Consider the following 15,061-nt stretch of genomic DNA (forward strand, 5'->3'; position numbering starts at 1 on the left):
TAGTAGGTACTCAACAGATATTTGTTGGACCCGTGAGTCTTATCTGTAACCTAATCTGTCAATACTAACTCCTAAGATTTTATGCCATTTTTGTGTGCATGTGTAAAGCTTAAAATTTGTAGATTATTAAGGAATGTGGTATTAATATTACTAGATCTCCGAGTAGAGTTTCTTGAATTATATAAACTTCTCTGGTTTTACCAGATGATACCTCATCTTGTGTGGTGATATGCTGAGGAAAGATTAACAGATAATTTTTTTAAGTATCCAAAATTTGTAAAGATTGGGATTTGATCTTTAAACTACATGTACCTACAACAATTGTGGTTTCTAATGTAGAATAACCCACATGCTTACCCTGTTCGTAGAACTTCATCAGCTAAATCATTTGTCACAGTAATTAAAGGAGCTTTATTTGTGAATCTGGGGTTTAAAGGATATGTTAGTATCTTTTGTGTTTATTATATTTTTCTTTTGCAGTAAACGTTCTCATTCCCAATTTTGATTAATAATTGTTAGTATTTTATTTCGAATGGGAGAATACATAGGAAAAAGACTCACTTCCAATTTTTTTTTGTTATTTCAGACCAAAATTTTGTGGGCTGAACTCAACCATGGTACATTCAGATTCTCCTCAGAGGCGAGACTTTCCAAAGGACCAATGACTCTGTTCCTTGTGCCCTTTCATTTATTCCTACTCTGTAGCTATGTCTCGATCCCGCCATGCAAGGCCTTCCAGACTAATCAGGAGGGAAGATCTAAACAGAAAGAAAAGCAGCCAACTGAAGAAGACATCTAAGCTAGCCAATAAAAATGTGGCATCAGTCAAGACTGTGAGCCCTGGAAAAGGAGTAAAGCAATTAATTCAAGAAAGAGATGTTAAGAAAAAAATAGAACCCAAAACACCTATGCCAGTCAGAAGCCTTCTGACAAGGGCTGGAGCGGCACGAATGAATTTGGATAGGACTGAGGTTCTTTTTCAGAACCCAGAATCCTTAACTTGCAATGGGTTTACAATGGCTCTCCGAAGTACCTCTCTTAGCAGACGACTCTCCCAACCTCCAGTGATCATACCCAAACCTAAGAAAATTCCACCTGCTAAGCATTTAGAAAAGCAACATGAATGTGATTATAATGTAGTTACTGACAAAGGAGTGAAACACTCAGAAAATGATTCAATTCCAACCCAAGTTCCCCTAATTGCTCCTGATACAGAGAATCTAATTGGTGTACAAAATGCATCTTTAATTGAAGGTGAGAGCCAAGAGACAACCCAGTCTTGGTCCCAAAAGGTGGAGGATACCAAAATAAATATCTCCACTCACAGTGGTCCTGCAGTAGAGATCCCTTCTGGGTCATTGGAAGGGACACATGGTGGTGAAGGACTATTCTCTAAAGAGACATTGACTGATACAAGTGATTCCCCTAGAATGTTTGCTCAGGACACTCTGTGTGCTCCTTTGCTCCAAAGAGCAGCCCTCAAGGTTACTTACGAAGGAAACTCCAGCATTCAGTTAGAAGATTTGGGTTCACGAGTAGAATCTCTTAAGCTATCTGATTCTTACCTGGATCCTATCAAAAGTGAACATGATTGCTACCCCACCTCCAGCTTTAATAAGGTTATACCTGAATTGGACCTTAGAAACTGTTTGTCCATTGGTGGGTCAATATATCCTACCTCATTAATAAAACTCCTCTTGGCAAGCTCTGAACAAGAAACGCTTGGTGCTAAACCAGATAATCAAGAGGTACTCAAAGCTACCCCAGATCAACAGGCAATTCCTGCTACCACCCCTGTCCTAGGACAGGCTTTTAGTGCTGTCCCACATCAATGGGAAGTTCCTGGTGCTAACCCAGTACACAGAGAGGCTCTGGATGAGACCCCAGCCCCACCAGAGATTCCTGGTGCTATTCCAGTCCAAGGAGAGGTCTTTGGTGCTATCCTAGACCAACAAATCCTTGGGATGGGTGGCGGTACTGCCTCAGACCCACCTATCTTTGTTCCTGCTCCGCTAAACCCAATTGCTACCTATAGTGTTCTCCCAGAATGGCCTGAGCCCCAGAGCACTGTTTCATATGGGCTTGAGGTCCAGGGAGCAATGCAGATTTTGCCTTTGGGCTCAGGTCACACTCCTCAGCCATCATTAAACTCTGAGATAAGTTCGGTACCTCCTGTGATGACTATTAGCAATATAGAAAATCAGAAGCAGGTTCATATAAGCTTTCTGCCAGCTAACACTCAGGCGTTCACCTTAGCCCCTGAGAGAGGACTCTTCCATGCTTCACAGGGCATTACCCAACTCTCCCAGGCTGGTCCCAGCAAATTGGAAGGAGGGAGCTCCCAGATCAGCGTGACCAGCATGGTTGACATCAATACCACAGTGGTATCTAGGCCAGGTTCAATTGCCAGGGCCTCCCCTTCCTCCTATACAACTTTGCTACCTACTTTGGAAAAGAAGAAACGAAAGCGGTGTGGGGTGTGTGGGCCCTGCCAGCAGAAGACCAATTGTGGTGAATGTACTTACTGTAAGAACAGAAAGAATAGCCATCAGATCTGTAAGAAGAGGAAATGTGAGGAACTGAAAAAGAAACCATCCGTCATTGTGCCTTCGGAGGTAAGTAAACGTCCCAGGGGCTGGGAGACGCCTGTAAGACTTTCATAGAGTGATTTGTGCAGAACACTTTACTTTGATAAAATGTGATATTATCTATAAGAATGTATGGATCTACCTGAAATATGTCTTGTGCAGTGATACATTAGCTTATTTTTAGAATTTGTCTCACAAAACTAGAACATAAAATTTTACATTAAAGGATTTGATGAGACAGCAGTGACATGAAACATGGTTTTGCAAAGATTTCCACTTTGCCTTATTTTGGCTAGTTGTGTGTCTTTTTTTGGAAGTTACAGGTTTAACTTAAATTTAAATTAACAGTGGAACATTCATTAACTCCCTTGCAGCTTGAGGAACCAGAGGAGTTAAACTTCTTTTCTTTTGAAAGAATAAAATGGTCGGTATCGTTAATTTTGAAAATTTGCCTTGAAGGTGAAACAACAATAAAGCTTTCATCGCACCTTTTGGTAGGTGATTTCCACTTGCTCTACATATCTCATGTGGTTAGGATTAAATGGTCATCAGAAGTTAAAAAGAATTTGTAAACTCTAAAGTGGTACATAAACCTTAGTTCTCATTATTACAGTTGATGAACCCAAGGCACTAAAAGTATTGGTTGACTTAGACTTTATTTAAAGGTTTTTATGGAACTTGGTTAATACTTAAACTTGCTTTTCAGACCTTTAAAACACATGCCAACTTGGTGTTTTATGATTTTTAGATCACTCACTTGAAGTTATGCTTATTTTGTGTCTGCTGTGAATAAAGGTATAGTAGAAGAGATTAATTTTAAAGTATTGTGAGCTTAAATTTAAGTTAGTCTTTTCTATTTCATTCTTATCTATCCAAAATGCTGACTTTCTATTTGACCCATTGCAAACAAGAGATCAGACATTTAACTAATCATATATTGATGGGCATTTAAGGTGTTTCTTTAAATTAAAAAAAATTTTTTTAAATTAATTAATTAATATTTTAATTTACATCCAACTTAGTTAGCATATAGCGCAACAATGATTTCAGGAGTAGATTCCAGTGATTCGTCCCCCATGTATAACACCCAGTGCTCATCCCAACAAGTATCTTCCTTAATGTCCCTTACCCATTTAGCCCACTCCCCCTCCAATAACCCTCTGTTTGTTCTCTATATTTAAGAGTCTCTTATGTTTTGTCCCCTTCCTTGTTTGTATATTATTTTTGCTTTCCTTAAAAATTTTTAATGTTTATTTATTTATTTTGAGATAGAGAGCGAGAGTGAGCAGGGGAGAGGCAGAGAGAGAGAGAGGGAGAGAGAGAATCCCAAGCAGACTCCACAGTCTATGCAAAGCCCGATGTGGGGCGTGTGAATCCATGAACCATGAAATCATGACCTGAGCCAAAATCAAGAGTTGGACGCTTAACCGACTGAGCCACCCAGGCACCCCTAAGGTGTTTCTAAAATACTCTGTTATTCCAAGGGCACCTGGGTGGCTCAGTCAGTTAAGCATCGTAGTTCAGCTCAGGTCGGGCTCTGTGCTGACTGCTCAGAGCCTGGAGCCTGCTTTAGATTCTGTGTCTCCCTCTCTCTGCCCCTCTCCCGCTCACACTCTGTCTCTCAAAACTGAATAAACGTTACAAAAGTTTTTTAAATAAATAAAATCTCTGTTATTCCAAACCTTACTGCAATGAGTAATTTTTACTCAAGTGGCTTCACACATGTGGGAGTGGCCAGCAACCTGATGGTTTACAAACGTACATGGACAATACCTAGCAGCAGCAGTATCTTACAGCAGAGACCTCCCTCGTAAGTTCCTGATCTGTAAGATTGCCAAATGGCATCATTGCCGAAGGTACTCACTCTGTCTCTGATAGGTGTAAGTGAATTTGTTTTCTTTTTTTCTAGACCTGCTCCTCTTTTGTCATTACATATTTGGCTTAATGGCTTACTGTCTGCATTGTCACCCCAAATGGAAAATTCAGTCATCATTGATCCCTTCCTCTCCCTCTTCTAGATTTCTTGTTTATGAGATCTGAGCACTCCTTCCTCTCCATTTTCTTAGCCACTTCTATAGACGATGCCTTTATCCCTTATTGGGACAATTTCAGTGTTCTCTCTCTCACAACAAGTATTTACTGCACTTCAACTCTGGGTTGTGCACTGGGGATATAGTTGTAAGTGTACTGGCTAGCAGAGAAGTCAGGATGTTGAACAACCTCTCCTTAAGTACAGTCTGAGTTTTCTTTCTAAATCCCTGATGATTCTCTTACCTAAATACATTTAGTGCTCTTCTGTATGTGTGATATATCTCACTCAAAACAAAACAAAAATAGAGCAAAGCTTTTGGTGCCTGCCAAGTATAGGTGAAGCCTAGTTTCTTAGCATAAAATACAATATCTTCAAGATCTTGACACAGCTGATCTCTGTCTTGTTTGTTGTCACGTCACTGCTTCTCATATTAATCTTGAAGTTTCAGTAGTATCCAGCTACTTGTATTTCCCCAAGCTCACCATGTGTGTTCCAACTTCAGTGTCCATGTTTATGGTACACATTCTTCCTTTCCCTATCTGACAAGACTCCACCCATTCACTCACCCCTCACTGTGCCACAACTATTTGTGTGTGTTCCCCAGGTTGTTTTTCTAGTGCCTGCCTAGACTTGGCATGGTGATATGTGCTAAATAAGTCAAATGATAAGACAATATAAAGCAGGGGCACCTGGGTGACTCAGTTGATTAAGCATCTGACTCTTGATTTCGGCTCAGGTCATGATCTCATGGTTTGTGGGTTCCAGCCCTGAGTCAGGCTTGCATTGGTCTCTGCTGATAGCACAGAGATTCTCTGTCTCCCCCTCTCTCTTCCCCTCCTTCACCCACGCACTCTCTCTCTCTCTCAAAAATAAATAAACTTAAAAAAGAGGGAGGGGGTGCCTGGGTGGCTCAGTCGGTTAAGCGTCCAACTTCAGCTCAGGTCATGATCTCACAGTTTGTGAGTTTGAGCCCCACGTCAGGCTCTGTGCTGACAGCTCAGAGCCTGGAGTTTGCTTCCGATTCTGTGTCTCCCTCTCTCTCTGCTCCTTCCCCGCTCATACTCTGTCTCTCGAAAATGAATAAACATTAAAAAAAATTTTTTTAAAAAGAGAGAATATAAAGTATATAATTTGATAGCTATGACATAATGTATACACTGTGCAACTATTAGCACAAAAGCCATCACCTCCAAAAATTCCTTTGTGCCCCTTTGTAGTCCCTAGCCCCTCCCTGCACCCTTTCTGTTTAGGCAAATAGTATCTTTTGTCACTATAGATTTTTTATTTTCTAGAATTTGATGTAAATAGAATCATACGATACATACTCTATTTTTTCGGGGGGTGTCATAGGACAGTTCCTCAGGATTCGTCCTTTATGATGCTTTTACAAAGTGCAGATCACTTATTTTGTAATTTGAGTCTGTTTAATGTTTCCTCATGATGAGGTTTGGGTTATACATTTTTGTAGGAATGTCTTCTTATCAGGTGGGACATGATGTCAGTTTGTCCTACTATTATGATCTTATTTTTTTTTAAGATTTATTTATTTTGAGAGACAGACTGAGGTAGAGCATGAGCAGAGGAAGGGCAGAGAGAGAGAGAGAGAGAGAGAGAGAGAGAGAGAGAGACAGAGGATTCAAAGCAGGCTCTGCACTGACAGCAGAGACCCTGATGCAGGGCTTAGACTCATGAACCCTGAGATCAAGACCTGAGCTGAAGTTGGACGCTTAACCTACTGAGCCACCCAGGCACTCCTATGATCTTAATTTTGATCTCTTGCTTAAGGTAATATCTTCCAGAATTCTCCATTGTAAAGTCAGTAGTTTTCACTTTATATACTTAATGAATATCTTATAGGGAGACTGAGACTTTGTAAATATCCTGCTATCCCTCAAACTTTTACCCCCTAGTTTTACATTTATTAGTGAGTTTTGCCTGATGGCTGCCAAATAGTGATTCTGTTTCCATCATTTCTTCTAAATCTATTAGCGAGCTTAGCTTTCAACTCTAAGAGATTTTCCTCCTTTTTTTCAAGATTTTTATTTTTAAGAAATCTCTAGACTTACCTTGGGGCTCAAGCTTAGAACCCTGAGATCAAGAGTCTCATGCTCTACTGATGGAGCCAGCCAGGTTCTCCCATTTTTTTTTATATTCTTTAAAACCACATTTTAAAAAAATGTTAATTTATTTTCATAGAGAGAGGGTGCACACAGGGAAGGGGTAGAGAGAGGGAGAGAGAGAATCCCAAGTAGGCTCGGCGCTGTCATTGCAGAGTCTGACAGAGGGCTGGATGCCCTGAACGGTGAGATCATGATGTGAGCCAAAATCAGAGTCCAACACTCAACCGACTGAGCCACCCAGACACCCCTGTTGATATTCTATTTCACATTTCCCCCTATACTTGATATTCATATTTTTTGCTCTCTCTTGCTCTTCCCCTCCTCCAAAAGGTCACTTTTATCACTGACAAAGCTGATCCTGAAGAATGTATTATGTTGTCCTTACTCTGGCAGTAGATAGATCTGCCCATCCAAAAGTCCTGGAGAGGCAGAGGAGAACACAGGGAACACTTCTCTGAGGGAAGTTCATTCTGAGGGAAAAAAACAACAATTGTAAACTCTTGTTTCTGGTTTCTTTGCTTAATATTCAGTAATGTTGCTTATGGTTATTCATTTTTATTGCAGTATGGTGTTCCATTGTATGTTTATATCACAATACATTCATCCATTCTACTTTTTTTTATATAATATTAGCAAGTGTCTGTTTTAAAAAAATTTTTTTTTAATGTTTTTATTTATTTTTGAGACAGAGAGAGACAGAGCATGAACAGGGGAGGGTCAGAGAGAGGGAGACACAGACTCGAAGCAGGCTCCAGGCTCCATGCTGTCAGCACAGAGCCCAGCACAGAGCCCGACATGGGGCTTGAACTCACGGACCGTGAGATCATGACCTGAGCCAAAGTCGGATGCTCAACCGACTGAGCCACCCAGGCGCCCCTCATCCATTCTACTCTTAATGATCAGTACTGCTACTGTGCACATTATCATGAATGCCTTTTGGTGAATATATGTGTGTGTTCTATTGTATATTCCTAGGAATGGAATTGCTGGGTCATAGACTATGCAGATGTTTAGCTTTCGTTATTATTCAACAGCTGTGGTTGTTCAATTAAGACTCTTCATCAGTCATGTATGAGAGTTCTACTTGCTCCACATCCTTGTCAACATTTGCTATTTTCTGTCTTCTTTAATAACTTTGTTGGATGTGTAGTGGTACCACTACATAGTATTTTCTTGATAACTAATGAAATTGAGCTACTTTTTAGTTGCTTCTTAGCCATTTAGATAGTCTTTGTCCATCTTTAAATTGGTTTTTCTGCCTTTTCATTATTGGTTTATAAGAGTTTATTATGCCTTTTTAAAGTTTATTTAAGAGTTTATTATGTTGAAAAAAATTTTTTAAGTTTATTCATTTATTTTGAAAGAGAGAGTGTGCACAAAAGTGGGGGAGGGGCAGAGAGAAGGAGAGACAGAGTCCCAAGCAGGCTCTGCACCATGAGTGCAGAGCCCCTTGGGGGGCTCAAATTCATGAACGATGAGATCATGACCTGAGCAGAGATCAAGAGTTGGAGGATTTAACCTACTGTGCCACCCAGGCACCCCCATTATGTTTTATTGATAAATTTTTTTTTTTAATTTTTGAAATATTTTTATTTTTAGGAGAGTGCAATCAGGGGAGGTGCAGAGAGAGGAGAACAGAGGCTCTGAAGCAGGCTCTGCACTGACAGACTGACAGCAGTCAGCCCGATGTGGGGCTCGAATTCACAAACAAACTGAGATCGTATCAGACGCTCAACCCACTGAGCCACCCAGGCACCCCTATCATGCTTTTTATTTATTTATTTATTTATTTATTTTTAATGTTTATTTATTTTTGAGACAGAGAGAGACAGAGCATGAATGGGGCAGGGGCAGAGAGAGAGGGAGACACAGAATTGGAAGCAGGCTCCAGGCTCTGAGCCATCAGTCCAGAGCTGGACACGGGGCTCGAACTCACGGACCGTGAGATGGTGACCTGAGCTGAATTTGGACGCTCAACCGACTGAGCCACCCAGGCGCCCTCCCATCATGCTTTTTAATGAATGGAAAATTTTAACTTCAATGTTCAACTTAACAATGCTTTCTTTCCTTTATGTCCTGTTTAAGAAAATTTTGTCTATTTGGGGCTCCTGGGTGGCTCAGTCGGTTAAGCATCTGTCTCTTGATTTTGGCTCAGGAAATGAACTCGTAGTTTGTGCATTCGAGCCCCACCTCAGTCTCAGTGCTAACAGCGCGGAGCCTGCTTGGGATTCTCTCTCCCTTTCTGCCCCTCCCCTCCTCAAAAATAAATAAATAAATTTTTAAAAGTCACTTTTTTAAACTTTTCACATTTAGATGTAAAGTATATCGGGAATTGACTTCTGCGTATGGTATAAGGAGTCACGATGGATAATTATTTTTTTTAAGTTATTCTTTAAAAATGTTTTTTTTTAATGTTTGTTTATTTTTGAGAGAGATAGAGAGAGAGAGAGAGAGAGAGAGAGAGAGAGTGTGCCTGAGCACTGGTAGGAGGGGCAGAGAGAGAGGGAGACAGAGAATCCTAAGCAGGCTCCAGGCTCCGAGCTGTCAGCACAGAGCCTGATACAGGGTTTGAACTCTTGAACTTGGAGATCATGACCTGAGCTGAAGTCAGATGCTTAATCGACTGAGCCACCCAGGCACCCCGATAATTTTTTTTAATGTTTATTTATTGTGATGAAGAGAGAGGGAGAGAGAGAATCTCAAGCAGTCTCCACACTAGCAGTGTAGGACCTGATGTTGGGGTCTATCTCATGAACCCATGAGATCATTACCTGAGCTGAAATCAAGAGTCTACGTTTAACCAACTGAGGCACCCAAGTGCCCTAAACAAATGTATATTTCAAAAACAGAATTGTTAAAAAAAAATTTTTGTCTAAAATATACTTAGCATGTGCCATTTGCCAAAAGGCTAGCTACTATTGCTTTTTTTGGTCATATCACATTTTTGTCTCCCACAAAGAATTGTTTTTATTTGTCAACAAGGTGGTTAGATAGTCTCCGCAGAGATATCTTTTGGTTGAAATATAAAATGTTATTTTTCTGCCAAATTTAGTTCAGGTTACTGTCTGAACAGTCCAAAATGCAAATAATTAAAACCACTAACTTTATAATTCATAGGCATCTAGGATTTTACTCTTGGCTGGTGATACCTCTGTGTATTTGTAATTTAGCATTTTATGACCTATGCATTACCCTGTTTGTTTGATAATGTTACAAGTAAGGAAAAAAAAAAAGGAAAGGGGGTACTTTTTAGAGGCAGAGAGTAGGTGTTTGGCCAGACTACACTTTTGCAAATAATTTTTAGTGTGTACAAAAACAAAAGTAAACAAAACACAGCTGTTTGTTGATATGTTTCTGAGCACAGAGTATTGAATTATATATCTGTATCCTAATAGTTGGGGTATAGTACATCACACATTTAATTAACATTAATTAAATCAACAAGCAGTTGTTGATTTATTTGGCTGCCAAATTGAAATAATCTCTTGTATTTACTCTAGTTAATGATTTTTTTCCCCAAAGTATTGAAGGGTTATTATATGTTTGGTCAGATTAAATAGCAGTATACTAGAAAACACTGTAAAATGTGCCGTTACCATGCTATCTTCTTAGCTAATGCATATTCTCTCTGGACGAATAACAATACCCCCATAAGTTATACTTGCAAAGCTAAAAGTCCAGTAGTATTGTATGATACAAATTGAGCCACTGACTGTCCACTATTTTGTGAATAGTGTGGTAACAGTCTAGTTCCAGAGCTATCATTTCAGAATTGGCTGACATATTTGTTTTATTTTATTTTATTCATTCTAGTGGGAGTGAGGTGGGACAAGCCTCTCCTGGCTACTGCTTTTTTAGTATTTATAAACAGTCGGAACTCATTTTGGTTTATGTTGTATACGGCATATGGAACAAATTTTTGCTACTAACTCCTTCAATTGAGGGCAGATGTTGTATGTCCTTAAATATGCCTTTAAGGAATCTCTTTGGATCACTACTGAGGCTTTGGTAGCATATCCAGGACAGAGCTGACTGTAGGGAAAAAACCCTTTGGTGTCTAGGATCCTTGCATGTGTAAACCCCAACTATGTCAACAAAACCATGGTGACCTTGATTGATTCTGACCTCAGGTGTTAGTTTCCAGAATCTTGTCAATATGGTTCAAATCTTACTTGCCATTTTGTGTATATCATCTTAACCAAGAAGGAAAGTGTGTGGAACTGGAGAACACCTTCATCTAGTGTCGGCATTATCCACATTATACTATTATATGATAGTGAGCACCATCGTATGGTACATGTTCACTTTACTACAGAACTTAACTCCATAGTTCCTTTTGTTGGTCAGACTCTTGGTTTTCATGTTCCAAAATAGTATTTCAAGAGTTCATGATTTCAAAGCTGCAACAGTCATTCTCTTTATAAAGTAGCCAGTCATTGTTGTACTTTGATACATGTGGTACTTGTGTTACCAGGAGAGAGGCGAGCTCTTCTCTTTTTGCATTATTATCATATTAAAATAATACAACTAGCAAGTGAATCAAACTAATCAGAGTAATTCAGATTATTAATCTGATAATGAGATTCAGTACTCAAGTCATGAGTATCCAGAAAGCTTGGCTAATTATCATCAGCTCTTCAGTTGACTATGAAGGAAACAAAAGAGAAATCTTGCTTTTCTTCCACTTTAATTATGTTCCATTAATACTCAGTCACAGGGGCACCTGGCTGGCTCAGTCAGAAGAGCATGTGACTCTTGATCTCCGGTTGTGAGTTTGAGCCCCATGTTGGGTGTGGAGATTATTTAAAAAATAATAAATAAACTAAAAAAAATTATTGAGTCACAGTTCTTAAAAGAAAGTCATAGAGGTGCCTGGGTAGCTCAGTCAGTTAAGTGTCTGGCTCTTGGTTTCAGCTCAGGTCACGATCCCATAGTTCCTGAGTTAAAGCTCCATATCTGGCTCTACACTGTCAGTGTGGAGCCTGCTTGGAATTCTCTCTCTCTCTCTCTCTCTCTCTCTCTCTGCCCCTCCCCCACTCAGACTCTTCTCTCTCTCTCTCTCTCTCTCTCTCTCTCTGTCTTTCAAATAAACTTAAAAAAAGTCAGTGTTCCCCTACAGAGAGAAAATGATTAGAAGTTAGATGTTTAAATTACTTTAAAGCCCAAGCCTAGGATTTAGCAGGTACTGGCACATAATAATTGCTCAATAAATGTTTGGTGAACAAATGATTCAGTTAATAAATGAAAGAATGAAATCTTATAAAAAATGTAAGACTTTGAAAAAAATGGGAGACACCTGGGTGGCTCACTCGGTTGCATGTCCATCTCTTGATTTCAGCTAGGGTCATGATTACAGGGTCATGGGATCCAGCCCCATGTGAGACTCCATGCTGAGCATGGAACCTTTTGGGGATTCTCTCTGTCTCTCTCTCTCTCCCCACCCCCCACCTCTCTCCCACTCTCTCCTTCCCTCCCTCTCTCCCTCTCCATCTACCCGTCTGCTCCTCTCCTCTGCTCATGCACACCCTCTCTCTAAAATTAAAAAAATAAAAATGTTAAGACTTCAGTGTATCTCTGACATAGCAATGTATCTTTATTTTTTAAATTTATTTTATTTTTAAAAAGATTTTTTTATTAACTAATCTCTACACCCAACGTGGGGCTGGAACTTACAACCTCAAGATCAAGAGTTGCTTGACACCTATAGATAGGTACATATAGGGTATAATGATGATTTGCAATGTGCTTTTTAAACATTTTATTTTTTAAAGTTTATTTGTTTTTGATAGAGACCGAGCATAAGTGGAGGAGGGGGGAGAGAGAGAGAGAGAGAAAGAGAGAGAGAGACAATCTGAAGCAGGCTCCAGTATCTGAGCTCTCAACACAGAGCCGGATGGGGGGCTCCAACTCATGAACCGTGAGATCATGACCTGAGCTCAAGTTAGATGCTTAACCAACTGAGCCATCTAGTCACCCCTGCAGTGTGCTTTTGAAAAAGATACATTGGGGGCTCCTGGCTGTCTCAATCGGTTGAGTGTCTGACTTTTGATTTTGGCACAGGGCAGGCATGCTCTCATGGTTCCTGAGTTCGAGCCCCAAGTGTTGGCTCTGTGCTGACAGCAGGGAATCTGCTTGGGATTCTCTCTCAAACTCTCTGCCTCCCCCTCCCCACTCTCTCTCTCTTTCAAAATAAATAAACATGTTAAAAAAAAGTGGGGGGATGGGGCCTGGGTGGTTCAGTTGGTTAAGCCTCCAACTTTGGCTCAGGTCATGATCTCTAAGTTCACGAGTTCGACCCCGCATCAGACTTTTTGCTCTCAGTGCAGAGACCACTTTGGATCCTCTGTCCCCATCTCTCTCTGCCTCTCCCCCGCTTGTATGCTGCCTCTTTCTCTCAAAAATAAATATTGGGGCACCTGGGTGGCTCAGTTGGTTAAGCTTCCGACATAAGATCAGGTCATGATCTCAAGTTTTGTGGCTTTGAGCCCTGCGCTGGGCTCTGTGCTAACAGCTCAGAGCCTGGAGCCTGCTTCAGATTCTGTGTCTCCCTCTCTCTGCCCCTCCCCTGCTCACGCTCTGTCTCTCTCTCTCTCAAAAATAAAAATAAAACATTAAAAAAATTAAAAATAAATACATAAATAAATATTACCAAAGAAACCCTGTTAACTAAAAAAAAAACAAAAAACTTTTTAATTAAAAAAAAGGAAGTTTAGGAGCAAGAAAAAAAGAACGATAATTCTACTAAAGGTAACCCCCATACATATATTGGTTTATGGCATATATATTAAAAATTGAGTATTTTTTCTGCATTAAAAACACATAGTTGAAGTCAAATCAGGTAAATGTGTTTCTTCTCCTTTTTTCACTTTCCCTTGTAATTAAAATTGTGTAAAGACTTAAAAACTGTGAAAAATAAACTTAACCCTACTAAATTATTTTCCATTGCTGGATGCTTCAATTTCTTACAGTTTTTTTGTTAGGCAGTGAACTTTTTTCAGGATAAATCTTGTTTTCTATTTCAGATTTTTCCTTGATACTGGAATCATTAGTCCTTTATTTCAAGCTAAAAGTATTAGCGTAACCAAAATACTTAGTATTTTTCTAATGTTAATGCCTAATGGTTTCCAAATCTTTACCGTTTTTAGAAACCTTAGGTTTGTATTTACAGTAAAGGTATTTTTTGGAAAGTCAGGTTTATTTCCTCTCCCAAAATGAGAGACTGAAGTTTCTGTTACATTGTTTTTTGGTTAACAATGTAATAATAACATCTTATTTGCTTTCTCAAAGATGGTGATTGAGGTAGCATTTCAGCATTTCTAACTAATGACTGGATACTAGCCAGATCAGATTAGGTACTTGATAAATTTTCAGCATTTACAGAAACACCAAAAATTTTAAATTACTATCATTATATTAGTTCTTTAGTCCTACTAAAATTTGCACATGTATTTTGGTTGCTAGACAAGCATTTCTAAGACCAATTTGATCCCAGTTTATTTTTTAATTTTTTAATGTTTATCTATTTTTGAGAGAGAGAGAGCTAGCTGGGGAGGGGCAGAGAGAAAGGGAGACACAGAACCTGAAGCAGGCTCTAGGCTCTGAGCTGTCAGCATTAGAGCCTGACTCAGGACTCAAACCCACAAACTTTGAGATCATGAACCTGAGTTGAAGTTGGAAGCTTAACCGACTGAGGCACCCAGGCACCGCTGATCCCGGTTTAAATGATCCCAACACTCATACAATATTTCAGTAATCATAAAAATAGAATTTCTGCATTAGAGGCTTTTTAATCAGGATGGGCTTCAGTGTTCTGTGATCCCATTCCCTCAAAATTATATGCTGTAATCAAAAAGTATGAAATCTTGCCATTCACAACTACGTGGATGGAACTAGAGGGTATTTATTATGCTAAGTGAAATTAGTCAGAGAGATACATATCATAGGACTTCACTCAGATGAGGACTTTAGGATACAAAACAGATGAACATAAGGGAAGGGAAGCAAAAACAATATAAAAACAGGGAGGGGAACAAAAACATAAGAGACTCTTAAATATGGAGAACAAACAGTGTTACTGGAGGGGTTGTGGGGGGATGGTCTAAATGGGTAAGAGGCATTAAGGAATCTACTGAAATTGTTGAGCACTATATTGCTAACTAACTTGGATGTAAATTAAAAAAAATAAATTAAGTAAAACTTAAATTTTTATGCCATATATATGTATATTTCAGTATAGTTAACATAAAGTGTTATATTAGTTTACAGTATATTATTTTTATATGCATTTTTCTGGAGAGATGGTCCGTGACTTTTATTAGATT

General features: G+C 39.3%; 1 protein-coding gene across 3 annotated transcripts in view; it reads left to right on the forward strand.

The window, feature by feature from the left end:
• Positions 1-591: 591 nt before the first annotated feature.
• TET1 (tet methylcytosine dioxygenase 1) overlaps positions 592-15,061 on the forward strand; it is a 129,106-nt gene continuing 114,636 nt past the window's right edge. For 2 of the 3 annotated variants that reach the window (XM_043596488.1, XM_043596490.1), the window contains exon 1: positions 593-2,615. In XM_043596488.1, coding sequence (XP_043452423.1) covers positions 708-2,615 — 1,908 coding nt within the window. In that variant the 5' untranslated portion in view covers positions 593-707. Of the gene's footprint in view, positions 2,616-15,061 lie in introns of all 3 variants that reach the window. The other variant, XM_043596489.1, reaches the window with a different exon arrangement.

Source organism: Prionailurus bengalensis, chromosome D2, assembly GCF_016509475.1.
Source record: "Prionailurus bengalensis isolate Pbe53 chromosome D2, Fcat_Pben_1.1_paternal_pri, whole genome shotgun sequence".
Classification (NCBI taxonomy): domain Eukaryota; kingdom Metazoa; phylum Chordata; class Mammalia; order Carnivora; family Felidae; genus Prionailurus; species Prionailurus bengalensis.